We start from the raw sequence: 27,898 nt of genomic DNA on the forward strand, positions 1-27,898 counted from the left end.
ACTAACTTTACATTTTGATAAATTAGATTCTTTTTCCCTTTATTCATTTTAACTTTTATTAAATTTTTATAATTATTCTATATGATTATCATTTTTTATTCCTTTTCCTTCTTCCTCTCTTCTTTGATTTTTAAAATCCTTTCTTAACTCTTTAAAGAGGTCTTTTTGGATTTGAGACCAATTCATAAACCCCTTTGAGGCTTTACATGTAGGTATTTTGTCAACTGCTTTGCTCTTCTGAGATGATATTGTCATCCTTCCTGTGTCATTATTGCTCTTTTTTGTCTTTTTTTTTTTTTTTTGCTCATTTTGATAGTTGAGCTCTGCTTCTGGGGCACAACAAGTACAGTCCCAAACTTTTTGTTTGGAGGAGGTGAGGAGTGGGGAATTCTGTTCACTGGTTTTCCATTCTGTTATCTCATTTGCTTATGGTTTGTTCCTTGTGTTAGGGTTGCCTGATCTAGTACTCCATTTTTCTCTAGCATTCTTGGGCTTGAACTCTGCCTTCTGAGCTGGGTTTGGGGCCCTCCCATACTGCTGGCTTAGCCTAGACCTCAGCTGTACTGTGATTGTAAGCCTCCGACTGATTTCCTAACTCTCCTACCTATTCTGGGCTATAATCACCATTTACTCACGTGAGACTGACTTTTATTTAAGCTCCTCCTCACTCACACCCCCTTCCTCCCCCCTCCTTTTTTTGGTGCTTTAGGGTCTGTTTAGAGGCTTCATTAAAAGTTGTTTCAGGAAAAGTTCTAGGTTCATGCTACCAACTTGGCTCGGCCCAGAAAGTCCACCTAACCTTTTTGCTTTTCCTATTTAGTAATCACCACAACTCTGAATTCTAAAGTTCAATTCAGTTCCTTAATTTATTTCTTGTTTTATCTTTATATATAGACATGTAAAAAATGAATATATTAAGGTCATGCAAGGTTATTAAACTTTTATTGTGTTTCTCCCTAAAGTTTGTTGTGTTTTTCTTTTAATTATTTAAATGCTATGACATTCAGGGCATAAATATGTATATAAGAAGTACTGATATAGATTCATTATCTAATCTGACTTTAAACAAAATATAATTTCTATTCTTATTTCTTTTAATAGAAACAATCCTTTATGCTTCAGGTGAATCACAAAAAGTACATATCACAATAATGCTTTCAAATAAACACTTCATGTCTGTTTTATTACTTGACCCTTTCTATAATGCTCTATGAATCTTTATTTCACACCTTTTTCTAGTTCACTCCACATTATTGTATTCTATTTCCTTATTCCTTTTGCTGTCCTCTTCTGCTACTTTATGGCTGAAGTTATGTCTTTGAGGTGCACAATTAGGATGGTTATTGTATTTTATCCCCCTGACTTGTCTTTTTGTACATTTCTTGTCTTCTATTTACACAGATGAAGGTGATGAAAGAGTTTGCTTAACACTAATTATAATTGTGGCAATCTGCTTCTGTTCCATTCCTCCTATTCTCTTCTTCTTGCCACATTTCCAGTCATGGGTTTTTAACTCTTTCTTTCTTTCCTTTTCCTTTTGGATCTTACTCTCCTGTCCATTTTCTCTTAAATTTAATGTATTTTTACTGTGTGTGTGTGTGTGTGTGTGTGTGTGAGAGAGAGAGAGAGAGAGAGAATGAATCTGTTTGAGTTTTATTTTTTATTTTTCCATTTTATATAAAATGTTCTTCTGTTTTTTTGTATTTTTCATTTGATTCTTACCTATTGAGATAGTTAAGTGCCTTCTTATTTCTCTTCCTTTCCCCCCCAATATATTCCTCTTTTCTTCTAAAGCTATCAAAACAGAACAAAATCAATCCTGATCCTTTTTCAAATCAAGACAATAAGAATTTATTATGCACTTACTAGGTGTGCCATACACTGCCAAGTGCTGGGAATATAAAGAAAGACAAGGCAGTCACTTCTCTCAAAGAGCTTTCTCCTAAAAGGAGGAAAGTTGCAAACAACAGTTTCCAAATAAGATATATGTAAGATAAGTTGGATAATATAAGGAGGACCATAATGGCTTTTTGCATTTGGAACTTGAAGCCCAAGAAGCCAGGAGGCAGAAACAAGGAGAGAGTACCTTCCAGGTATGGGTAAGAGACAGCTAGAGAAAATGTATGGAGTATGGAGATAGAATGTCTTTTTCAGGAATTGGGGGGAAAAGCAAATAATCCACTGTTCCTGAATCATCTATAATTGTAGTAAGTTATAAGGAGACTGAATATATGGGAGAAATCTAGGTTATAAAGGATTTAAAAAACCAAATAGAATTTTTATTTGATTCTGAAGGTGACAGTAGTTAAAGGATCTGTGCTTTAGGAAGATCAGTTTGATAGTTGAGTGGAGAATGGACTGTTGTGGAAGATCAAATAGCAAACTATTAGAATAGTTTGGAAACTATTCCGTTTGTGTGTGTGTGTGTGTGTGTGTGTGTGTGTGTGTGTGTGTGTGTGAGAGAGAGAGAGAGAGAGAGAGAGAGTCATTGACTTATTTAATTTTTCCTATGATTTTTAGAGGGCTGCAAAGGTGCTGAAATGGATAAGAGTACTAGATTTGGAGTCAGGAAACTAATCTTCCTGAATTTTTTTCTTTTTTTACTATTTTAGTGAGCATCTTTATTACCTACCATCTTAGTGAACAGTCTTAAAAAAGATTTTGTTTAATTTATTTAAACATTACTAAAATATTCTTAAGAGTAAACATAATATGCCCTCCCCCCACAAAAATATAAAACCTCGTGAGAAATAAAGTGAAAGAGAAAAAAAAGTGTTACAGTCTATGTTCTGATACCATCAGCTCTGTCTCAGATGGATCATATTCTTTATCATAAGTCTATTATAAAAGTTACTTCCATATTTTTCTGCAGTTGCTATTGCTCTTTGTTTTTCCCTCCATCCATTCCTCTCCACTACCTATTATTTTTTTCTCTCCTTTCACTTTGTCCCTCTTCAAAAGTATGTTGTGGGGCAACTGAGTAATGCAGTGGACAGAGCACCGGCCCTGGGGCCAAGAGGCCCCAAATCCAAATCCCACCCCAGAAACCGAGCAACCACCCAGCCCCGTGGTCACAGACAGGCCACTAATCCCAGCACCTTGCGAAAAAGTAAAAAAGGAAAATGTGTTATATCTGACTATCCTCTACTATGATCTACCCTCTCCTTTATCACCCACATTCGTCCCTCCCCACCCCTTGTCCCCTTCTCTCCTTTTTCTTCTAGATGTCTATACTCTATTGAGTGTATGTGCTGTTTCCTCTTTGAGCCATTTTTGTTGAGAATGAAGGCTTCCTCATTCCTCCTCGTCTTCTTCCCTTCCATACCATTGCAAAAGCTACATGAAATATCTTTTTCATGAAATATCTTAGCCTAATCTATCTCTCCTTTCTCTTACTCCTAGTACATTTCCCTTTTAACCATTGATTCCATTTTTACAATATATCTTCAAATTCAGCTCTCTCCTGTGCCTCGTCTATAAAAGCTCCTTCTCTCTTCTCCATTAAATGAGAAGGTTCATATGAGTATTATCAGTATCATCTTTCCATGCAAGAATACACGCAGTTCGTCATCATTAAGTCTCTCATAATTTACCCTTCTCAGATGCCCTTTCTATTCTTCACCTGAGTCCTGTATTTGAAGATTAAACTTTATGTTCAGCTCTGGTTGTTTCAACAGTTACTTTTGAAATTCTGTTTTGTTGAATGTCCATTTTTTTCCCTTGTGAGAAGATGTTCAGTTTTTTTTTAAAGAAAGGTTTTATTTATTTTGAATTTAAAAATTTTTCCCCTAATCTTGCTTCCCTATCCCGACCCCCCAGGGAAGGCAGTTTGTTAATTTTTACATTGTTTCCATGGTACGCATTGATCTAAGTTGAATGTGATGAGAGAGAAATCATATCCTTAAGGAAGAAACATAAAGTATAAGAGATTACAAAATTAAATAATAAAATTACATAATAAAATTAAAGGTAATAGTGTTTGGTCTTTGTTCAAATTCCACAATTCTTTCTCTGGATACAGATGATATTCTCCATCATAGATACCCCAAGATTATGCCTGATTGTTGCACTGATGGAATGAACAAGTCCATTTAGGTTGACCATCACCTCCATGTTGCTGTTAGAGTGTACAGTGTTATTCTGGTTCTTCTCATCTCACTCAGCATCAATTCATGCAACTCCTTGTAAACTTCCTTGCATTCCCATCCCTCCTGATTTCTAATTGAATAATAGTGTTCCATCACATACATACCACAGTTTGTTAAGTCATTCCCTAATTGAAGGACATTCATTTAATTTCCATTTCTTTGCCACCACAAACAGGGCTGCTATGAATATTTTTGTACAAGTGATATTTTTACCTTTTTTCATAATCTTTTCAGGGTATAGACCCAGTAGTGGTATTGCTGGATCAAAGGGCTTGAACATTTTTGTTGCCCTTTGCATGTAATTCCAAATTGCTCTCCAGGAAGGTTGGATGAGTTCATAGTATTAGTGTCCCAGATTTCCCACATCCCTTCCAACATTGATCATTGCCCTTTCTGGTCATATTGGCCAATCTGAGAGTTGTGAGGTGGTACCTCAGAGATGCTTTAATTTGCATTTTTCTAATAAGTAGTGATTTAGAGCAATTTTTCATATGACTATGGATTGCTTCGATTTCCTCATCTGTAAATTGACTTTGCATATCCTTTTACAATTTGTCAATTGGGGAATGGCTTGTCTTTTTAAAAATTTGAATCAGTTCTCTGTATATTTCAGAAAAGAATCCTTTGTCAGAAATACTAGTTGTAAATTTTTTTTCCCAATTTACTTCATTTCTTTTGATCTTGGTTACAGTGGTTTTGTCTGTACAAAAACCTTTTTAATTTAATATAGTCAAAATTGTCTAGTTTATTTTTAATGGTGTTCTCCATCTCTTTCTTGATCATAAACTGCTTCCCTTTCCATTGATCTGACAGATGAACTATTCCCTGATCTTCTAGTTTGCTCATAATATTGTTTTTTCAGTCTAAATCCTGTATCCATTTTGATCTTACCTTGGTATAGTGTGTGAGGTGTTGGTGTAATCCAAGTTTCTGCCATATGAACTTCCGATTTATTGAAGACAGAGTTTTTATCCTAATAGCTGGACTCTGGGATCATCCAACAGCAGATTACTATAACCAGTTCCTGCTATTGCACCTAGTCTATGCCACTGATCCACCACTCTATTTTTTAGCCAGTACCAGACAGTTTTGATGACTGATGCTATATAATATAATTTTAGATCTGGTAGACTTCTTTTGTACTTTTTTTTTATTAAATCCCTGGAAATTCTTGACTTTTTATTTTTCCATTTGGATTTACTTACAATTTTCTAACTCATTAAAGTAATTTTTTGGAATTTTGATTGGTAGGGCACTAAACAGTTTAGTTTTGGTAAATTGTCATTTTTATTATATTAGCTCGACCTATCCATGAGCAGTTGATGTTTGCCCAGTTATTTAAATCTGATTTAATTTGTGTGAGAGGTGTTTTATAATTGTTTCCAAACAGTTTCTGAGTCTGCCTAGGCTGGTAGACTGCTATATATTTTATATTGTCTGAAGTTACTTTGAATGGAATTTCTTTTTCTAGCTCTTCCTGCTGTATCTTGCTAGTCATATAGAGAAAAGTTGAGGATTTGTGAGGCTTTATTTTATATCCTGCAACTTTGTGAAGCTGCTAATTATTTCTAGTAGTTTTTAGATGATTTTTTGGATTTTCTATTTCATTTAAATCATCAAATTTATTGGCATAAAGTTGGGCAAAATAATTCTGAATTATTACTTTAACTTCCTCCTCATGTCTCTTCCTTCTCATGTCATCTGTTCTCAATTCCAATTCTTTCAATTTCTTAACATTTTTGCATCTTTATTCATTCATAGAAAGAGTTAGGCAGAGTTCTGTCTTCCCCTATTTTCCCAAAGAGTTTATATAGAATTGGAACCAGTTGTTTCTTAAATGTTTGATAGAATTCACTTGTGATTCCATGTGGCCCTGGAGATTTTTTCTTAGGGATTTCAATAATGACTCCTTGAATTTTTTTTTCTGTGATATGGTTATTTAGGTATTCAATTTCCTCTTCATTAACATGGATACCTTATATTTTTGTAAATATTCACCCATTTCACTTAAAGTATCAGATTTATTGGCATAAAGTTGCACAAAAATAATTATGAATTATTACTTTAACTTCCTCATTGGTGGTGAGTTCACCTTTTTCATTTATGATACTAGCTATTTGGTTTTCTTCTTCCTTTTTTCAATCAAATTGACCAGAGGTTTATCAGTTTTTTTGGCTTTTTTCATAAAACCAATTCTGTGTTTTTTTTTTATTTGTTCAATACTTTTCTTGCTTTTGATTTTCTTAATTTTTTCTTCAACTTTTAGAATTTCTAATTTGGTATTTGATTGGGGTTTTTTAATTTGTTCTTTCTATAATTTTTTAGTTGCATATTTAGTTCATTGATTTTCTCTTTCTCTAATTTGTTCATGCAAGCATTTGAAGATATAATATATCCCCTGACAGCTGCCTTGAATGTATCTCATAGGTTTTGGTATGTTGTTTCATTAGTGTCATTATCTAGGATGAAATAATTAATTCTTTCTATAATTTATTATTTGATCCACTCATTCTTTAAAATGAATATTTAATTTCCAATTAGTTTTGGGTCTATATCTCCCTGGCCTAATATTGCATGTGATTTTTATTGCATTATAATCTGAGAAAGATGTGTTCACTATTTCTGCCTTTCTACAATTGATTATTAGTATTTTATGCCCCAGTACATCATCAGTTTTCGTGCGACTGCCATGTACTGCAGAAAAGAAAGCGTATTCCTTTCAATCCCTATTCAGTTTCCTCCATAGCTCTATCATGTGTAGGTTTTCTAACAATCTATTTACCTTCTTAACTTCCTTCTTGTTTATTTTATGCTTAGATTTATCTAAATTTGAGAGTAGGAGGTTGAGGTCTCCCACTAGAGAGTTTTGCTGTCTATGTCTTCCTGTAACTCCTTCAACTTCTCCTCTAAGAATTTGGATGATACACCATTGGGCACATGCATATTTTATATTAAAATTACTTTATTGTCTATGGTACTTTTTAGGTGAGTACAGTTTCCTTCCTTATGTCTTTTAATGGTATCTATTTTTGCAGTTGCTTTGTCTGAGAGAATGATTGCCACCCCTGCTTTTTCACTTCCACTGAAGCAAAATATATTTTGCTCCAACCTTTTCCTTTACTCTATTTGTATCTCTCTGCTTCAATTGAGTTTTTTGTAAGCAGCATATTTAGTATTGAAATTACATTATTGTCTATGGTACCTTTTACTTGTATATAGTTGAGGATATTCAGTTTTGCTGGGTAGTTGATTCTTGGTTGCATTCCAAGCTCTTTTGCTTTCTGCATTATTATATTCCAAGCCCCATGAGCCCTTAATGTAGATGCTGCTGAAGCCTGGTTCATCTTGACTGTAGTTCCATAATATTTGAATTTTGTCTTTCTAGCTGCTTGTAATATTTTCTCTTTGACTTGGGAGTTCTGGAACTTGGTTATAATATTCCTGGGTGTTGTTTTTTTGTTGGATCTCTATCCGGAGGAGATTGGTGGATGATCTCAATCTATATTTTATACTCTACTTCTAGGATATCAAGGCAATTTTCCTGTAGAAATTCTTTTTAAAATTTTTTTTATTTATTTAAGGCAATGGGGTTAAGTCACTTGCTCAAGGTCACACAGCTAGGCAATTATTTAGTGTCTTGAGGCTGGATTTAGACTCAGGTCCTCCTGACTCCAGGGCCACTATTATATCCACTGTGTCACCTAGCTGTCCCTAGAAATTCTTTAAAAATGAGGCTCTTTTCTTGATCATGACTTTCAGGTAGCCCCATTATTTTTTAAATTATCTTTTCTGGAACTCTTTTCTAGATCAGGTGTTTTTTTCAATGAGATATTTCACATTTTCTTCCAGTTTTTTTATTCTTTTTGTGTTTAATTATTGTGCCTTCACTTCTCGCAGAGTCATCAGCTTCCTTTAGCTCTATTCTACATCTGAAGGATTTGTTTTCCTTAGTGAGCTTTTGTATCTCCTTTTCCATCTGGCCAATTCTGCTTTTTAAAGCATTCTTTCCATCAATAACTTTTTAAACTGTTTTATCCATTTGACTGGTTTTTAACATATTTTCTTCAGCATTTTTTGGATCTCCTTGACTAAGCTGCTGACTTTGTTTTCATGTTTTTCCTGCATCTCATTTCTTTTCCCAGTGTTTACTCTACCTCCCTTACTTGGTTTTCAAAATCTTTTTTGAGTTCTGTCATAGCCTGAGCCCAACTTCTATATTTCTTGGAATCTTTAGATGCAGAAGCTTGGACTTTCTCATCTTCATATTGTATGTTTTGGTCTTCCATGGGACCAAAGTAATTGTCTATGGTCAGGTTCCTTTTTTCCCCCTCTTTCTCATTTCCCCAGCCTGTACCTGGTTTTGGGTTGCTTCCTAAGCTTTTGAATATCTTTGAGACACCCCTGGAAGGACCTTAGTATTCTCTCCTGGACTGTTGAATGGCAACAAGCTCTCCCCTCCGGGACCCCAGAATGTGACCTTGGTCTGAATGTGGTCAAAGCCCCAGAGTCCTGTCCTAGAGACAGAGGACAGATCTTGGCAGTCTCCCTCCACTCCCTTATCTTCCATGGGCTGAGAGCTCAGGGTGCTGCTGGCTCCTGCTGGGCAGCTCCATGGGCCTGCTTCCATTTCCTGGGATCTGGGCTGAGCTGAGTGCCAAGGCCCTGGTGAGGAGGGCCATGCTGTCCTGGGCTTAGTACTTGCTGTGGTGGAGGTCACTCCTCTGATCTTCCAAGTTGTGCTTGGTGTTCCCTGTGGTGGCAGGTCAGGAAATTGTTTCTGCTGCCAGGAGCTGGTGCTCCAAGGGACCCAGGCATCTTGGAGTTGTTCCTGGAAGGCTGAAGCTCCTTCACCCTTGTGCTCTGCTGCCCCTCCAACCCCGTGGAACAGAGCCTTCACACTATTTTCCAGGTTACCTTGGACTGGAGAATTGCCTCACTGGATCTTTCTGTGGACTCTGTCTCTTGAAAATTTAGTTAGTCATAATTTTCAGATTTTTTGAAATAATTTGTAGAGGCTGTTCTTATGTGCCATTTTGGCTCAGCCCCCCCCCCCCCCTCTTGAGTTCTTATCTGACTTTAGACACTTACTAGTAGTCTGACCCTGAGCAAGTCACTTAACCCCTCCAATATCTTTTTTTTTTCAAATGAGGCCTTTAGGAACTGATCACAATTGAAATGCAGCTGAACAGCAACAATTGTGGATAACAGGTTTCTTCTCCACTTTATAAGGTTAAATAAGTTTATCATCTTATGGTTTTATAGTCTCTTCCAATTAAATATATTCACCTTTCTGTGCTTTTTTTAAACTGCATTTACATCTCAAAATTTCTACTCACTTTCTTATCTTTTCAACAGGAATATCTGGAAGTCTGGTTTCATTAAGGGTCATTTTTTTCCTCCTGATTTTCTCAGATTAATTTTGGAATATCATATTCTAATTTCTCATCTTTAGAGAATGTTATCCTTATTCTACTTACTTGGTTCTTGAATTTTTTCCTTTTGGCTGCTTTAAGTAAAATAATATTAAAAATAATATTTTTCTTTGTCTCATTAAATCATTGCTTTCTGTTTGACCCCTTCTAAATTTTCAGACTTCAATTCTGGAGTAAATTTTTAAAAATTTTTTTATCTTATTTAGGGGGATGGGGTTGAGTGGATTGCCTAAGGTCACACAACCAGATAATTATTAAGTGTCTGAAGTCTGATTTGAACTCAGGTCCTCCTGATGTCATGCCGCCTTTTGCAAGACCCTAGGAGTTGTCCTGACTCTTCTGGATTTGACATGAAATACTAAGGGACTGTGTTCCCTGACTGTTGATCTGACTGGGTCTCTTGCTTGCCCAGCTCCTATTTCTTTTATAAAAAATAAATTTTTACTGACATATTTTTATTGCCTAAATTTTCTTTTTTTATTCCTTCCCATTTTCCCTCCCATAAAGTCATTCTTTTTAATAAGAATTGTTTTTTTTTTAAGAAAAAAGGAAAAGAAAAATATTAAGCAAAACTGAATAAAGCATTTTTTAAAATCTGACGTTATATATTTTGTTCCATATCTGTGGAACCTTCATTTCTTCAAAAAAAAATGAGGAGCAGTATCTTCTCAGTTATTTCACAACATTCTTTATTTGTTTTATTATTGTTACTCTTTCCATTTAAAAGTAATCATTGTGTATATATTTCCAAGTTCTTCTAACTTTAATTTTCATCTATTCATATAAGACTTTTCATTCACTATACTTCTTGTTGTCAGGAATAGTTCCATTATAGTCAGTTTATTTAACCATTCTCCAATTCATAGGCATCTACTTATTTCCAATTCCTCCCAAAAGTACTGCTATTTTGGTAAATATGGAACTTTCCTTTTAGTCAATGACCTCCTGGGTTTATATACCTAACAGTGAACTCTTTGCAACAAATGGCATATAGATGTTTTAGTCACTTTGTTTGCATAATTCCAAATTGCTTTTCATTATGGTTGTGTTCATTTATAACTCCACCAACCTTGCAGTAGCATGCCTGCCTTCCCTACCCATTCACATTAATGTTTTTTGTCATATTTGCCATTTTGCTGAGAATGTGGTAAAACTTCAAGTGTGTTTTGATTTATTTTTTATTTTTATTGATTTGGAATATTATTTCGTGTGGTTCTTAATAGTTTGTAATTGTTATTTTAAAAACTTTATATCCTTTGCTACTTTCTATAGGAGGATAGTTTTCAGTTTTATTTATACACACACACACACACACACACATATTTGTTTATATCTTGAATGTCTTACTAAAGGGTTACATAGGTCCTGTGCTGCTTAGATATGCCAACTACACTGAGTTCTTATTGCTTATATTTTTTGTCTAAGTCTACCTATACTTGTCTTTTCTCAGCTTATTTGGCATTCCTTTTGTGTAGTCTTGGAATGGACAGATAAGTTCTATTTCTTTTTGGTTTTCTATATTTTCCTTTCTAATTATTGCCCTTAGATCTTAACATACCTGCATTTTTCAACTCTCTAGTAGATCTTAATCCCAGAGTATTGAATCTTCAAGGCTTCTCAATAGAGAGTGCTAATTACTTTATAACCCCTGATCCCGGGTTGTCAAAGTCTGAGCTCTCCTGTGTTTATGTATGATGGCTGCTACTCCTAGATGATTCCAGGATCCATATTGTGTGTATGTACTAAACCTGGGACTTTGTCATGGCAGCCTTCTGCTCCTTCTGCCTTGAGGCTTATAGACTTTAGGTGTCTGGTAAGTCTCTGATGATTCTGGAAGGTTTTTGTCTTGTTTCCTTCCACTTGTGTTCTCTTTTTTGATGAGCCAATGGACTTCTAGATGCCTTTTTGCTTTCTTTTGGGGTGGATGAAATCACCTGATGTTATTTTTTTGTTTTTTACTGGGTCATTTAATTTCCTTCCATTTACAAGAAAATATCTTTTTTTTTTTTAAGGCAGTGGGGTTAAATGGCTTGCCCAAGGCCACACAGTTAGGTAATTATTAAGTGTCTGAGGCTGGATTTGAACTCAGGTACTCCTGACTCCAGGGCTGGTGCTCTATCCACTGTGCCACCTAGCCGCCCCACAAGAAAATATATTGACTAGGACTCTCTCATTCTTTATAAAACTGCCACTTAATAAAGCAAATTAGAACCCTGACCTAGGAAACTACAGTGTTGCCTGTTATCTCTAGGATATAAAATAGGATTTTGTTTTTGGGTAGGATATTGGATTAGTTTATTTTGGGGATCTTTTCTAATTTTAAGAATTTGTAATTTTGTGACTGTAATCATAATAATTTTGTATACTTGCTTTAATTTTCATTTTAATTAATTCAGGTTTTAAAAGTACTCAAATGTATCATAATTTTTAAAATTTTTTTACTGAAATTAATGTATTTTTCTTATAAAGTTGTCACATTAAAGAGATTTTGTGGTTTCAGGAATTTCAGCAAGTATAGTAATGACAGAACTAAATGTACAAGGATATTCTAAAGTATATGGAATATTTTTATTTTTAAACTCAAAGGTAAATTAATATTTATTATTTGATTTGTTTTTCAGAACTGTGGAATGATGAACTTCAGTCAAGGAAAAAAAGAAAGGATCCATTCAGTCCAGACAAAAAGAAGCCAGTTGTTGTTTCAGATATCCTTTTCTTGTTTTCTGGACTTTGAAGTGTTTTTACAACTTTTTAATAACTTTTCTTAATGTATATTGACATTGGATGTAATAAGTTCTCTGATATGGATTATTATATTTTTGAGTTCTGAAAGATATCTGCTAAGCAGGAATGCTATAATTTCACTTATGGAGCCTCAATTATGAAAATCAATGGTTTTCTAACATGTTAGTTTGTTTATTTATAAACTAATGCTTTTGAATCTTTGTGATTCAATTTTTTTTTCTTTTAGAATTTCTTTTAGACTTGACTTATAATTTTATTGGTAGAAGAAATTCCAGGGATACAGTTCACGTTACCATTTGCCTTTTGGTCAAACTCAACATGATCAAAACAGAACTCATAATTTTCTCCTCCAAATGTTCCCCTCTTCCACATCTCTCTATTGATTTTATGGGCATCATCATCATCCTCCCATTTTGTCAGTGCCATTCTTGTCTTTTTACTCTAACACCACTTTTTTTAAATTTTCCAATTAAATATAGTTTTTCACCATTCATCTATTTACAAGTTTGTGAGTTCCACATTTTTCTACCACCCTGCCTTCTCTCCCCTCTCCCTGTGGCAGTGACTAATATTTTAAAAGTTGTACATGTACAATTGTATTTAACATATTTCTGTATTAGTCATGTTGTAAAATAGGTATTAGAACTACGGGGGAAAAAAAAACCATGAGTAAGAAAGAAAAAAGCATAAAAGATCTTTTAAAAAGTAACACCACTTATCTAATTTTTCATTGTGAGATCTTGTGTTTGTCCTCACATCAACTTTCCTATACACCACTTTCTGTCTACTTGCAAAAACACAGCTAGGTAATTATTAAGTGTCTGAGGCCAGATTTGAACTCAGGTACTCCTGACTCCAGGGCCAGTGCTCTATCCACTGTGCCACCTAGCTGCCCCTCACTCATTATTTCTTACAGAAACAGAAGCTGTGAAAATTGTTTCCAAGCTTTTTTGCATTCCTTCCAATCTTGGTCGCATAGGTTTTATTTGTGCAAAAACTTTCTTTCCCTCCATCTTCCCCCATTTGAATTTTTCTTTCTCCTTTCCCCCTTATTCTTCCTTACTAATGTTTTGCTTTTAGTTGTGGCCTGCCTCACACTGTCCCTTCCCCTGTTCCCTCCTACTTTCCTATAGGGAAAGATAAAATTTTAAACCAAATTGGGAATGTATATGTCATTCCCTATTGGAACTGAATATGTTGAGGGTAAGAATTGTTCAGTGTTTATACTCTCTCTTCTTTCCTGCTACTACTATAGGTCCATTTGCATTTTTATATGGTGCTAATTATCCTCTAATGCCTCTACATTCTTTTCCCAGTATAATCCTTTTTCAAGTCTTAATTATTTTTTTTACCTGTTTTACCACATTCTGTGAAAGAATACTCCCTTCAACTGTCCTGATGGAAATAAGGTTCTCAAGGGTCATAAATATCATCCCATAATAATCAATTTATTCTCACACCCTCTGTCCCAGTACCTGCTCTCAAGTTGTCCCAATAGAAAACCCCCCACCCTCTAAGTATGCTCCTTTTAATTATCCTGAGAAGCACAATTCTCAAGAGTTACAGGTATTATCTTTCTATTTAATCTGTTTTCTCTTAATCTTATTAACTTAAAATGTTTTTCTTTCCATTTACCTATTTTTGCATCATTTGGGTCTTGTATTTGAAGATCAAATTTTCTTTTCAATTCTGGTCTTTTTATCAGAAAATTTTGAAAGTCCTCTGTTTTATTGAATGTCCCTGAAAGAATATACTGAATTTTGTAGGATAGCTGATTCTTGGTTGTAATCCAAGCTCCTTTGCCCACCTTAATATCGTATTCAAGGCCCTCTGATCCTTTAATATTGAAGCTGATAATTCCTGTGTAATCCTGACTGTTATTCCCTGGTATTTACAAAGTGCTTCTTTTTTGGCTGCTTGTAGGATCTTCTCCTTTAGCTGACAATTCTGAAATTTGACCTAAATATTTCTTGGAGCTTTTATATTGGGATCTCTTTCGAGGGTGTCTGATGTATTCTTCCAAGGATTATTTTGTCTTCTTGTTCTAAGATATTAGGACAATTTTCCATGATAATTTCCTGCAAGATAATATCCTGACTTTTGGGTAGACCAATAATTTTTAAATTTTCTCCCCTAATTCTGTTTTCCAGGTCAGTTGTTTTTTCCTAAGAAGCATTTTACATTTTTCATTTTTTCCCAGTCTTTTGGTCTCATAGAGTCATTAGTTCCCATTTATCCAATCCTAATTTTTAGGGTTTTATTTATTTCAGTTAGCTTATGTGTTTCCAGATGGTTAATTTTACTTTTAGATGAATTGTTTTTCACTCAAAAGTACTCAAAACTTCTCCATTTGCAGTAATCAATAGTTTCATTTATGAATGGTATGCAGACTGATGGAGCACCTGTGTTTTCTTGGTGTTAATTGTTAGATCAAAATTAGTATAAGTAGCAGAGAATCAATCCATACTTTGTTGACTCTCAACTTCAGAGGCTGCACATATTCATCTGCAAATAGAAGATCATGCACTAACACTCTCTTCACTTTAGTCTTGGCTTGTAGCCTTTTCTAGTTGAATAATTTATCATCAGTGTAGCAACCAATGATGCCATGAGGATGAAGGCATTTGATAGCATGACTGAAAACATCATGCTAAAAAGCATAGGAATAAGTACACATCCTTGTTTCACTTCATTGGTCATCAGGAAATCTTGAGAGCATTGCCCACTATCCAGAACCCAGGTGAGCATGGTACATTGAGGTACAATATTGATGAACTTCTCCGGCAGCCAAATTTTGACATATTTTTCCATAAACTCTAATCACTGACAGTATCAAAGGTCTTGGTTAGATCCACAAATGTTGTTTACTGAACTCTGTTTTTTTCCTGGCATTTTTCCTGGAGTTGTTGGACAGTAACACCATATTGACTGTTTCTTGACCCTTTTGGATGCCACATTGGATCTCAGGGACATGACCATCTTCCAGGTGAAGGATTATTCTATTAAGAAGGACTTTGGCAAGAGTCTTACTAGCAGTGACTAAAAGAGAAACCCCTGTGATTGTCAGGTGATAATCTATTCCCTTTACCTTTATAGAGATTTATGATGGAAGCATTCTTGAATTTTTTTTTTTAGGTTTTTGCAAGGAAAACGGGGTTAAGTGGTTTGCCCAAGGCCACACAGCTAGGTAATTATTAAATGTCTTGAGACTGGATTTGAACCCAGGTACTCTTGACTCCAGGGCCGGTGCTTTTCCAGTACGCCACCTAGCCACCCCTCATTCTTGAATTTTTAAGGGATAACTTCTTCATGCCATATAATCTAGGAAAATTTCAGTCAATTATTGGATGAGCAATGTATTCCCCCCCCCCCCCACCTTGTACGTCTCAACTGGAATAGGTGTGTTGCTACTTGAAAGGAGCTTAATGGCATTCAAAACCTCTTTTTCAGTTTGAACTTCAGCTAGGGATGACTTGATTTCAACTTGAGGTAAATGGTCAATGATTTTTGCAATGATTGATGATGGTTTGTTAATAACATTATGGAAGTGTTTAGCCCATCTCTCTAGGATAGTGTCCCTATTGTTAATCACTGTGGATCCATCAGCACTGATTAGATGAGAAGCACCATAGGTCTTTGGCTCATAATAGCCTTCAGGGCATTATAAAAGAACTTTGGCTTTTTACTCTCTGCATAAAACTGAATTTCATCTACCTTCTTACTGAGCCAAGAGTCCCATATCTCTCTAGGCTTCACTTGTTCTTTACTTTTGAGAGAATTAAATGCTGCCTTCTTAGAAATAGATTTTTTTCCCTTCAATTCCATATTAGTTTTTATGAAAACTTATGATCTTTTTTTTAAAAAAATCTCTGGATAATCTGTTACTATTGGTTTTTTTAATGCAAAAGACATCTTTTTTCCTTTTTGTTGTTTTTTAATAGTATCTAAAGATGAAGTAATCTGTTTTATTATTTTTTCCTTCATGGTTGTATTTTTTTTTTAGTTTTTTGCAAGGCAATGGGGTTAAGTGGCTTGCCCAAGGTCACACAATTAGGTAATTATTAAGTGTCTGAGGCTGGATTTGAACTCAGGTACTCCTGACTGCAGGGTTGGTGCTCTATCCACTGAGCCACCTAGCCACCCAACTTGGTTGTATTTCTTTATCTTTCTTATATTCTATTATTCAGAATGTTTGCAAATTGAATGATCTGTTCTTATCTGGTTGTGGTTTCTATATTTTTTGAGTGCTTTAAATGCCTCCCTTTAAGAGAAGGTTAATTTTTAAAAAAATATGATAGTTCACATCTGTAGTCATTTGTATTAATCTTTTTTTTAAGTTTTTTTTGCAAGGCAATGGGGTTAAGTGGCTTGCCCCAAGGCCACACAGCTAGGTAATTATTAAGTGTCTGAGGCTGGATTTGAACTCAGGTACTACTGACTCCAGGGTTGGTGCTCTATCCACTGCGCCACCTAGCTGTCCCACCATTTGTATTCATCTTGTGCTCCTTTCCCTTTTGGAATATGTTTTTCTATTTTCCTATGTAGTTTCTATTGAGTTTATAATAATTTTGTGTTCTAATTTTTTTATATGTCCAGATCATTTCTGGTTGTTAACATAATTTTTTTAGTGGAATTTTAAAATTCAACTACTAATTCTCTTTTGATTTATTACAGAATATTCTACTACCATTCTGTGCTCTTTTTGGAATCTAAAGGGTTTATATTAATTGTTTCTTTTGTCTTAAAATATTGACTTACTGAGGTTTGTTAATTCTTTTCCATGTTTCAGTACTTCTCTTCTAATTTTAGAAAATATTGATGGTCTAATTTTCTGTGTTCTATGTTAATTAATTTTAATCTCCCCCCCCCCCCCCCTTGGAATCTTTGGTGAATTTAGCCTTTTCCCCTTATATTCTCTTGTTGCTCACAATCTGACTTCTCTTTTTGATGGTGGGCATATTCCTAGAGTTGTACTCCAACTCTGTTTGAGCCTCATCAACAAATTTAGTTTTCATTAACTTCAATCTCTCCAAATAGTTTCTGGGGGAATAAGATTGGCCTAAACTAGATTATAATATCCTTTTTTTTCCAAGTTCACATGTTATCCTCTGTCCCATTTCTCTCTTTTTGGTTTTGGGACCAGGAAGGATGTTCTTTGTAGCCATTGGAATTCTCTAATTTTGCATCTAATTTGCTAGACCTCAGGCATTGATTTTTCTGATGGGCTCCTTTCCTATTACTATTTAGCTTCTGGCTGATTTTTTTGTTCAGAATTAAAAGGGCATAAAGTCACCAAACTATAGTTTTTCATTGAATTTCTTGATCATTTTTTTTTATTTCAATGCATTTTTTAGTTTTTTCACTGGAGCAGGTATGAGAAAACTATCTGCCTGTCTTTATTTAGACAGAAGTCCCATAATATAATTTTTGAAGAATATTTAAGAATATTTAAAAGCCTGAAAAAGAAAATATGAATGATTAGTGTGTTATTCTCACTTGATAGCAAAATTGTCCTTAACTTTTCAACGCCCCTATATAGTTTATATGTTACAAGACCTAGATATTCTTGAAGATTGGACAACAATTAGAAAGGTAAGATTTTCATTAAGGTAACCTGGTATGAATGTTGCAGTATTTCTTTGCTTTTGTAATATTACTTACAATATTACTTTTGTAATATTACTGAACTCGAAGAGCATTGTAGGACATATACATGTCATTAATTCCATTATGGTTCTTATTTTTTTTAGTTTTTTTTTTTTTGCAAGGTAAATGGGGTTACGTGGCTTGCCCAAGGCCACACAGCTAGGTAATTATTAAGTGTCTGAGGCCAGATTTGAACCCAGGTACTCCCGACTCCAGGGCCAGTGCTTTATCCACTGCGCCACCTAGCCACCCATTATGGTTCTTATTTTTGTCATACCATAGGAGGTTACTAGCAGAAGAATCAAGTCTAATACAAATGAAGTTCTAAATATACAATTTAGAATTATAGGAGTTTTTATATTTAAAATGATGGGCTCCTTCCACTTTTACTTTTAGCAAAACATATCTATTACACATGGAATATTCTGAGAGTAATTTTGGGTTTTTTTCCTTACTAAGAGAATTATGTAATCTTAAATCATAGATCTTTTAACGAAATAATCTGTTATTAGAAATTGAAAGACCATTTGAGCAGTTTGATGGAATATTTCATTCCACTTCATTTAACTTTTCATTGTGCAGCAGCCAGATGGCACAGTAGATAGTTGGGAGAACCTGAGTTCAAATCCAGTCTCAGACATTTACTAGCTGTGTAACCTTGGCACACATTGTCTCACATCCAGGGTCATCTCCAAAAGTAGTGGTTCTTATTTGGCCACTAGACTCAAATGACTCCAGAGGAGAAAGTGAGATTGGTGATGTTGCACAACACCCTCTCACTCAAAACCAATTCATGTGCATGTCATGGTCTTCTTTGAAAATAAAAGACAAAAAAAAGCAACATCATTAACTTTTATAGTTGCTGAGCATTCAGTATCATAAAGAAATATGTTTAGTATATGAAAGAAAAAATCCAACTTTTATGAAACTATGAATCAGCTTACATTTAATTTTTTAGAAATGACTTTAAAATTGTCTTCAGATAACAAAATTTCTCTTTCCTTTCTTTAAGGCAATGGCTACACTTGGTCCACATAGAGTAAAACCAGAACGTAAGTTGCTCCATTTCTCTTCTATGTTACTACATAGGACTCTACCATCAGTGCTGATAGAATCATTAGTACAATAAGGCTACCACTGGACCTAGTAATTTGGTGGAACCATACCAATGAGATCTATTTCTTCCCATTATATTCTGTATGGATGTAAAATTTTAGGATTCTAGATATAATGTAAGGGAGACACACAGTCTTAGTTTTGTCTTCTTATATCTTCATTATTATTCATTGTAGCAAGCATTCAAAAAAGAGTCGTCTAGAGAATTAGTCAGCTTCTTCTCTAGCTAATCTTCAAAGAGATATAGAAAGCATAGAATTTCCTGATATGATATACAAATTTGAGGGGAACAACAGTTATGTTAACAGATTATATGTAGAATTAAATGACTTCAGATTATTTGTTCATCTCTGGATATAAGACCAGAAATTCCTCTTAAAATAAACATTAATAATTAAATAGATGTAATTCTTGCTCTATGTAATTCTTGTCCATATTAACCTCTGGATTATCCTCAGAGGATTTATATTTTGTGTAGCAATATATACTTGGGTTTTCTATCCTTCTTGCTGTAATTAGATGTTGGTCTTTTCTGCTTTTCCAGTCATACTTTTATGAAGAGATATTCCTTTTGCCTCTTGTTAAGATCACAAATTAATACATTGAGTACATTAGAAATCATGCCCACCCTTCTCATTATATAGTTGAGGAAACTGAAACTTAGAAAATTTTAAGTGACTTTCTCAGATGTACAGAAATAGTCATTTTCAGATTTGAACCTAAGTCTGCTGGCTCAAAATTTCATGTTATTTCAGCTGTACCATACTACTGGAGTGTAGGTCATCCTTGGAAATATATTGCAGCTTACTCACGTCCATCATGCAGTTCTCCATTGTCTGTTACATTATCTGTAACTTTGATTCTTTTGAGATTATTTTGTTCCATACTTGAACCCAGATAGCATCACAGGGAAATTTAAAAAGATGTGTTTAGGCTAGAGAGCAGCTTGGAATCATTGAAAGCACTACAATTTCTCAAAGGCAATATAGTTCTCTCCTTTCTTTCTCTTCAATTGCCTGTTCAGTTTCCTCTGAGAAAACAGTGAACTTAAGTAAAATGTATATTAACCATACAATAAAATTTGGAAATCTTATAGTCAAAGAAAGTATGATAAAAGGGAAAGGATAGTTATATAATATAGTACCCTCTCTACCAAAATCTTACTCTAATGTCTCAGTGTGGTTTAGAGATGACCCTATATTCTCCATTCTTATTTCAGCACAGTACAAACTCTGATAGTTTCTTTAGATCTAGAAAAGACTAACATCAGATTTAGATTTGATATCCAAGAGCCAGCTTAAGTTTAGAGATGCTTAATTTAAAAAGTTAACACTGAGGTTGTGCATTTTTTGATCACCTCTCATGAAGACTGTCAGTACCAAAGTGAAAAAGAGGTTTTAACCTACATTCATAGACTTATCAATCAGATATAACAAAAGTGATGCATATATACACACACACACACACACACACACATATATATATATATATATAATCACTTAGCTTAGGCTCTTTATAGAACCTAGCATTACAGTTTGCCCAACAGCTACAGCTTGATATGATCTTAGAGTTAGGTCAATAATTTATTCATGTGCCCAGAGTTTGTAAGCCTTAATGTTCAGTTTTTTGGAATTGCTTGTGCCATAGCATGTTCTTGATAAGCCAAAAGGATTATCAAGGGTCTCTCTGAAGATTTTGGAAATGGAAACTCCCATCATAGCATCCTGCTTTTCTGAATCAGAACCTGCTATTTTTAATTTTTAACTTGAAGTTTCAGAGGCATTCATTATATGGTTAAATGATGATATAGTAAGTATTATAACATATGTCTATTGTCACAATTTGAGGGAAAAGGAATATTTCCAGTGATGACAGTTTTTGAATCTTACTTTTGAATCTTTACTCATTATTCAGTAGCCTTTTTTGTTTCCTTTTTTTTATTCTTGGCACATATTTAGTTTTATCTTTTTAAAAAATTATTCATTTGTTAAAAAATAAATTAATTTATCCCAGAAAATTTTTCCTAGGTTGTATTGTAAAGAACTGTAGAATTAGCTATAGAAAATATAAATTAATATTCTAAAACATTGTATTTATACAAAGATGAAAAAATAGTGCATATAGTATTTAAAAATTTAACCTTAATGTTATGATACTTTTATTATTCTGACAATATTTTATTAATATAACAGTTTTTCAACTGATCCCTTTAGCACCTGTGAAATTGGAAAAACACCTGCACAGTGCTAAGTCTGAAGAGGGAAGATTATATTATGATGGTGAATGGTATATACGTGGACAAACAATATATATTGATAAGAAAGATGAATGCCCTACAAGGTAAAAATTTGGTTTTTTTCCTCTTATTTTTCCATTTCATCTTAAATTTAGTCATGAATCCTCTAGAAATCTGCAATTTTATAACATGTCATTTCTAATAATATATATTTGAGTATCCCTAAATGTGTGTATATATATATATATATATGCATATATATAAAACTGAATTATCATGTTCATAAATCCTAAATCTAGTTCCTTTTCTTTCCTAAAATCAGAAATTAATTCTAATCAGAAATTAAAAATGAGTTAATATGAATGTATGTTTCAATAATATGTAGACATAAATATCAATAGACATTTAAAAAAAGTGCTGCCATTGCATGGACTGGTAAATGATCCTGTTGATTAATTTTTAGAAGATATTGTTTTTCTTATTTAGTGCAATTTTATTTGAACTGACCCATAGAAGATTTCTGCTGACTTGGCACTTGGAAATTTTGTGGGGCAGCTAGGTGGCACAGTGGATAGAGTGCTGGCCTTGGAGTCAGGAAGACTGGAGTTTAAATCCAGCCTCAGTCAGTGACCTTGAGCAAGTCTCTTAGCCCTAATTGTCTTGTATCAAGGACTATCTCGAATTGTCCCAATTCATATCTGGCTGGACCCCGATGACTTTGTAGAAGAAATTGAAACTGGTGATATAGCACGGCACCCCCTTACTCAATTCCAATTCACGAACTTGTTATGGCATCATCTTCCCTGATGTCATGATCTTCTTTGAGAATGTAGTATAAACATCAATGCCAATTCTGTACTTTACTGTTTTAGGAAATTCTGGTATAATTATAGTCAATAACTAATAAAGTTATATAAATTAGTATAACTAATAACATTTTAAAATCTTATTGCCTAGTTCTAAATGCTTCTTAGCATCACCATGAAAAGAACATTCATTTTAAAAAGAGACATCATATTTAAGTCAATTTATTTTTCCATTTCTTTGATGATATTTAAAGGCAGCAAGGTGGAGTATACAGAGTATTAGACTTGGAGTCAGGAAGACCTGAATTCAAATTCCACTTAGGATACCTTCTGATTTTGTAGAAATGGGCAAAATCTCTTTATATCGCTGAACCTCCATTAACTCTTTCTTAAGACTTAAAGTTCTATAATTTTGGGCTGTCTGCAAAGGAGAGTACCATCTGTATCCAGATAAGGAGCTGTGGAGTTTGAACAAAGTGCAAGGACTATTCCCTTTAATTTAGAAAAAACAGATATCTTATTGTCTGACCTTGTTACCTCTGAGAAATCTCTTCTCTTTAAGGATATGATTTCTCTCTCATCACACCCAATTTGGATCAAGGTACAACATGGAAACAAAGTAAAGACTGACAGAGTGCTATCTGTGGGGGGGGGGGTGGAGGGAGGTAAGTAAGATTGGAGGAAAATTGTAAAACTTAAATAATATCTTTACTAAAAATAAATTAAAATACAAAAAAAAGACTTAAAGTTCTAGATGAGTTGTGTTCTACATGTTAGTAGAGTCAGAGTTCTTAGATCCTTGACACATAAAAATATCAGTAGTTACTATAAAAATACATGAAGAAGTCTATAATAAGATGTATCTCATAATATAAATACCATAACTAAGTTCACTTTGTTTTTTCTGCCTGTAAAATGTGATCCAAGTCTGAATTGATATTGAAAATTTAGGCTAATGTGAAGAACATCATCCATGTGCAGTAACCTTATGATCAAAATGGATACTTTTTTGGTAAAACCTAGGTCCTTTCTATATTTTATTGAAACCCTTTTGGAAGTGGGAGTTATTAGTTAGTATTTTGAAATTTGGTTATTATATTATTTGTTATTATATATTATAATTATTATTAAAGAGTTATTGTTGTTATTTTCACCTGTAAATTATACCTGATGAAAAGTAAATTCAGTAAATAAGAGAAGATCACATTTTACCTCTAGGGAACAGCTGAATCTGCTGATCTATCATATATATATATATATATATATATATATATATATAGGCAATGGGGTGAGTTGCCCAAGGTCACACAACTAGGAAATTAGTCAGTGTCTGAGGTCACATTTGAACTCAGGTCCTCCTGACTCCAGGGCTGGTGCTCTACTCACTGCACCACCTAGCTGCTCCTCCAATATATATTTTTAAATGTTAAAGAGAAACATTTTATTTTATATATATATATATATATATATATATATATATATATATATGATATATGTATTTAATTTTAATTTTATTTTTTCAATTACATGTAAAGATAGTTTTCAGCATTCATTTTTTGTAAGATTTTGACTTCCATGTTTTTCTACCTCCCTCTCCCCTTGATAGCAAAAGTAATCTAATATAGATCATATATAAACAATCATGTGTAATATAATTCTATATTAATTATATGGAAAAAGAAGAATCATTACAAAAAAGAAAAAACCATGAGAAAGAAAAACTACAAACAAATTTTTAAAAGTGGAAAATATCATGCTTTGCTCTTCATTCAGTCCCTAGTTCTTTCTCTGCTTATGATGGCATTTTCCATCACAAGTCCTTTAAAATTGTTTTTGATCATTGAACTACTATGAGGAGTTTATCTTTACACAATGTTGCCAATAATGTGTGTAGTGTTCTCCTAATTCGTACTCACTTGACTCTGCATCAATTCATGTGTAATGCAAGTCTTTCCATGTTTCTCCTAAAGTTCAGCATCTCATGATTTCTTATAGAACAATAGTACTCTATCACATTCACATACCACAACTTATTCAGTCATTCCATAATTGATGGACATTTCCTCAATTTCCAATTCTTTGATATTACAAAAATGATACTATAAATATTTTAGTACATGTGGATCTTTCCTCCTTTTTATGATCTCTTTGGAATATAGATCTATTAGAGGTGTTGCTCTTCAGAATAACTGGATCAGTTCACAACTCTACCAACAGTGCAGTGTTCCATTAGTGTCCTAGCTTTCCCACATTCTCTCCAACATTGATCTTTTTCCTTTTTTTGTCATTTTAGCCAGTCTGATAGGTATAAGGTAGTATCAGTTATTTTAATTTCTATTTCTCTAATCAGTAATGATTTAGAACATTTTTTCATATGTCTATAGATAGCTTTAATTTCTTCATCTGAGAACTGCCTGTTCTTATCATTTGACCATTATCAATTGGGTAATGACTTGTATTCTTACAAATTTGATTCAGTTCTCTATATATTTTAGAAATGAGTCCTTTATCAGAAATACTAGTTATAAAAATTGTTATGTTCTTTCTCATTTTGGTTAAATTGATTTTATTTGTGTAAAAACTTTTATATTAATGTAATCAAAATTATCTATTTTTCATTTTATAATGTTACTCTATTTGTAGTTTTCTCATAAATTCCTCCCCTCTCCCTAGATCTGACAGATAAAATATTCTTTTTTTCTCCTTATTGGCTTATGAAATCACCCTTTATGTCTAAATTCTGTATACATTTTCACCTTATCTTGGTATAGGATGTGAGATCTTGGTTTATGCCTAGTTTCTGCTATATTTAGTTAATATTTTTGACATTCTTTCCATTTGAATATGCATCAATCTGATTTGGTAGCTAAGATGGTCAATTAACTCTGTTGTACTCTTTTTAATTTCATTTTTAAGGACATAGATCCTTAGTGAGGTAATTTCTGTTGCAAGTACTCTAATAGCACGGTCAATTCCTAGATTAACCTTTTCTTCTTCTTTTTCTTTTAGTGCCATAATTACAACAATCAACCATGATGAAGTTTGGTTTAAGAGATCTGATGGAAGCAAATCTAAACTTTATATTTCCCAGCTACAGAAAGGAAAATATTCAATAAAACATTCATAATCACTATTATTGTTAACTGAACCTACCCATATTAATGTTAGCAAGCGTGGTGTACCATGGAAGTAAAAATGTATTTAATAATTTTACATTGTCATAACATTATGAGAGTATTCATATTTGTAAGTAGTATTATATATACTTCATATTAATACATATGTATATATATGTGTGTATATATTTATATATGTGTCTATATATATGTGTATTTATATGTATGTGTGTATACACACACATATATATACATATATATTTATACATATATGTATATATACTTTTTTTTAAATGGTGAGAAAAGCTTAATCATGATGACCAAGATATTTTACCTCCTGAGTTGGGTCCAACACCCAGTATATGGAGATTGGCCTTCCAAAATAAGGCACATGCTTTATGATTAAATATTTTTTGTTTTATTAAAAATTATGCAAATTTGACTTTTCATTTGTACTATGTGGGGTTGTAAAACTGCTACATTTTTTTTGCAACTTAATTAGTTTTTCTTGTCTACTCATAAATAAACCTGATTAAACATGTAGATGGTTTATAATAGGATATATATTGTTAAATCAGTATGAAAACTATAAGTACATAAGCGTGTACACATACTTGTTGGGGGAGAGGGGAACCCTAATAGCTATTCTTGCATCATTTGCCTTACTTTATTATTTATTTTCTTTAAATTAAGCTATTGGGTTAAGCTAGTCCTAAAAGGCATACTTGCCTAGACTGCCAGCACTCCTCCCCCTTAATAGTGTAGCAGTGATATTTTTTCCCAGATTACACTTGATGTTAATTAGAAATATTAGTATCAACGGATAAAAACATTGCTTCTACCTGTACTATTTATGACTTGTGGAGGCCATGAATGCCTGGTATTTATGCTGCAGTATGTAAGTGATAATCAATAACTGACAGTATTGTGGCATATGCTGTACTTGTCTGGTCTGTTGCCTCATATGCCTTTATGATAATTGTATGTTTGGTACAAAACAAAGACAGTAAAATTTGTTTGAGTCCATGTTCTCAAAAGAATATTTTTTTCCCTTTAACTAGCGTTTATATGCTTTAAGTTCATTTTATGAGATTTAGAAAGTGTTAGTTTCCTTCCCTTCAGTCATATTGAGATTTTGTCTTCAAAGCCCTAGGAACAATGAACAGTCAGAATCCTAAATATTGACAGCACACTTTTTGTGACTGTATTATAGATGATGTGACCAAAATTTGTATTCTTGTTTCTTCTGTGCACTTTACTTTTTATTATGAGATTTGAGTGGATGGAAACCCTAGTTATTGAAACTTATGGCAAGAATGGAATCTGCAGTTCAAATGAACACATTCTTTGCCTCTCAGAATGTCTTTCTGTGCAGATTCCTACTTGACAATTGCCAAATTTTAAAATATTTGATCTCTAAAGTTCATTATTAACAAAATTGCTACTGTATGTATCTCATAAATGTTAGCCAAATGTATATAATATCAAAACAATGGTTAGTCTTTGACAGTACTTACATACACAGGTGTTTGAAAAACATTTTTGTAAGAAGATATTTGTATTTTTTAATTTAGTATATAATAAAATGAACTTGTGCTAGAGTACCATTTTACAGTATGCCTTTCCATGTTTAACAACCGATGTGTGTTTGCAATACCTATTGTACATAAATTTTGTTGCAGTGATCTTTTGATGTTGCTCCTGTTATATTCAGTTAAAAATATATTCATTTAGAAATTGTCTTTAAGAAAACATGCTTATAAAGATCTTTAATTAAAATATAGAAGTAAATATTTTCATCAATTAACATATCTCTAAGAACTTTAAAGATGATGTGATTATAAGAGTAATCACTTACATTTGTATAGTCTAAACAGTTTATCAAGTACTTAAATATATTCTGTCATTTAGCCCTCACAGTGAGTTAGAACTGTCATTTCTATTAACAAATAGGACCCTGAGATTTTCAATGATATACCCAAATTTCCATAGCTCTTTAAGTACCAGAGTAAGACAAGACTCAAGTCCAAATTTTTCCACTGTGCCTCACAGAGTTGTGTTGCCTTAGTGTGAAAAATTAAACATCATATTGGTGTCATAGAAGTTATTAGGCAGAGTTCCATTTTCACTTATTTTTCCAAAAAGTTTATATAGAATTGGAACAATTGTTCCTTAAATGCTTGATAGAATTCACTTGTGAATCTATCTGGCCCTGGGAATTATAATTTAGGGCATTCATTGGTGGCTTGTTGAATTTCCTTTTCTGAGACAGGTTTATTTAGGTATTTAATTTCCTCCTCCTCGGCAACTTATATTTTTGCAAACACTTACATTATCAAATTTATTGCATTCAGTTGGGCAAAATAGTTTCAAATTATTACTTTAATTTCCTCCTCATTGGTAGTGAGTTTGCTTTTTTTCATTTTTGATACTAGAATTGGATTTTCTTCTTTCTTTTTTTAAATCAAATTAACCAAAAATTTATCTATTTTAATGGTTTTTTCATAAAACCAACTCTTGGTTTTATTTATTAATACAATAGTTTTATTTCTTTTGATTTTATTAAATTCTCCTTTAATTTTTAGAATTTCTAATTTGGTGTTTATTTGGGAGTTTTTAATTTGCTCTTTTATTTTTTTTTAGTTACATGCTC

General features: G+C 33.3%; 1 protein-coding gene across 5 annotated transcripts in view; it reads left to right on the forward strand.

The window, feature by feature from the left end:
* The window catches only part of BRMS1L (BRMS1 like transcriptional repressor), a 160,956-nt gene extending 133,333 nt beyond the window's left edge, over positions 1-27,623 (forward strand). For 3 of the 5 annotated variants that reach the window (XM_074213389.1, XM_074213387.1, XM_074213388.1), the window contains exons 6-10: positions 12,202-12,285; positions 17,853-17,917; positions 18,984-19,023; positions 21,280-21,427; positions 25,139-27,623. In XM_074213389.1, coding sequence (XP_074069490.1) covers positions 12,202-12,285; positions 17,853-17,917; positions 18,984-19,023; positions 21,280-21,427; positions 25,139-25,256 — 455 coding nt within the window. In that variant the 3' untranslated portion in view covers positions 25,257-27,623. The remainder of the gene's footprint in view (positions 1-12,201; positions 12,286-17,852; positions 17,918-18,983; positions 19,024-21,279; positions 21,428-25,138) is intronic. The other 2 variants (XM_074213385.1, XM_074213386.1) reach the window with 2 other exon arrangements.
* The last annotated feature ends 275 nt before the right edge of the window (positions 27,624-27,898 follow it).

Source organism: Macrotis lagotis, chromosome 1, assembly GCF_037893015.1.
Source record: "Macrotis lagotis isolate mMagLag1 chromosome 1, bilby.v1.9.chrom.fasta, whole genome shotgun sequence".
Lineage (NCBI taxonomy): Eukaryota > Metazoa > Chordata > Mammalia > Peramelemorphia > Peramelidae > Macrotis > Macrotis lagotis.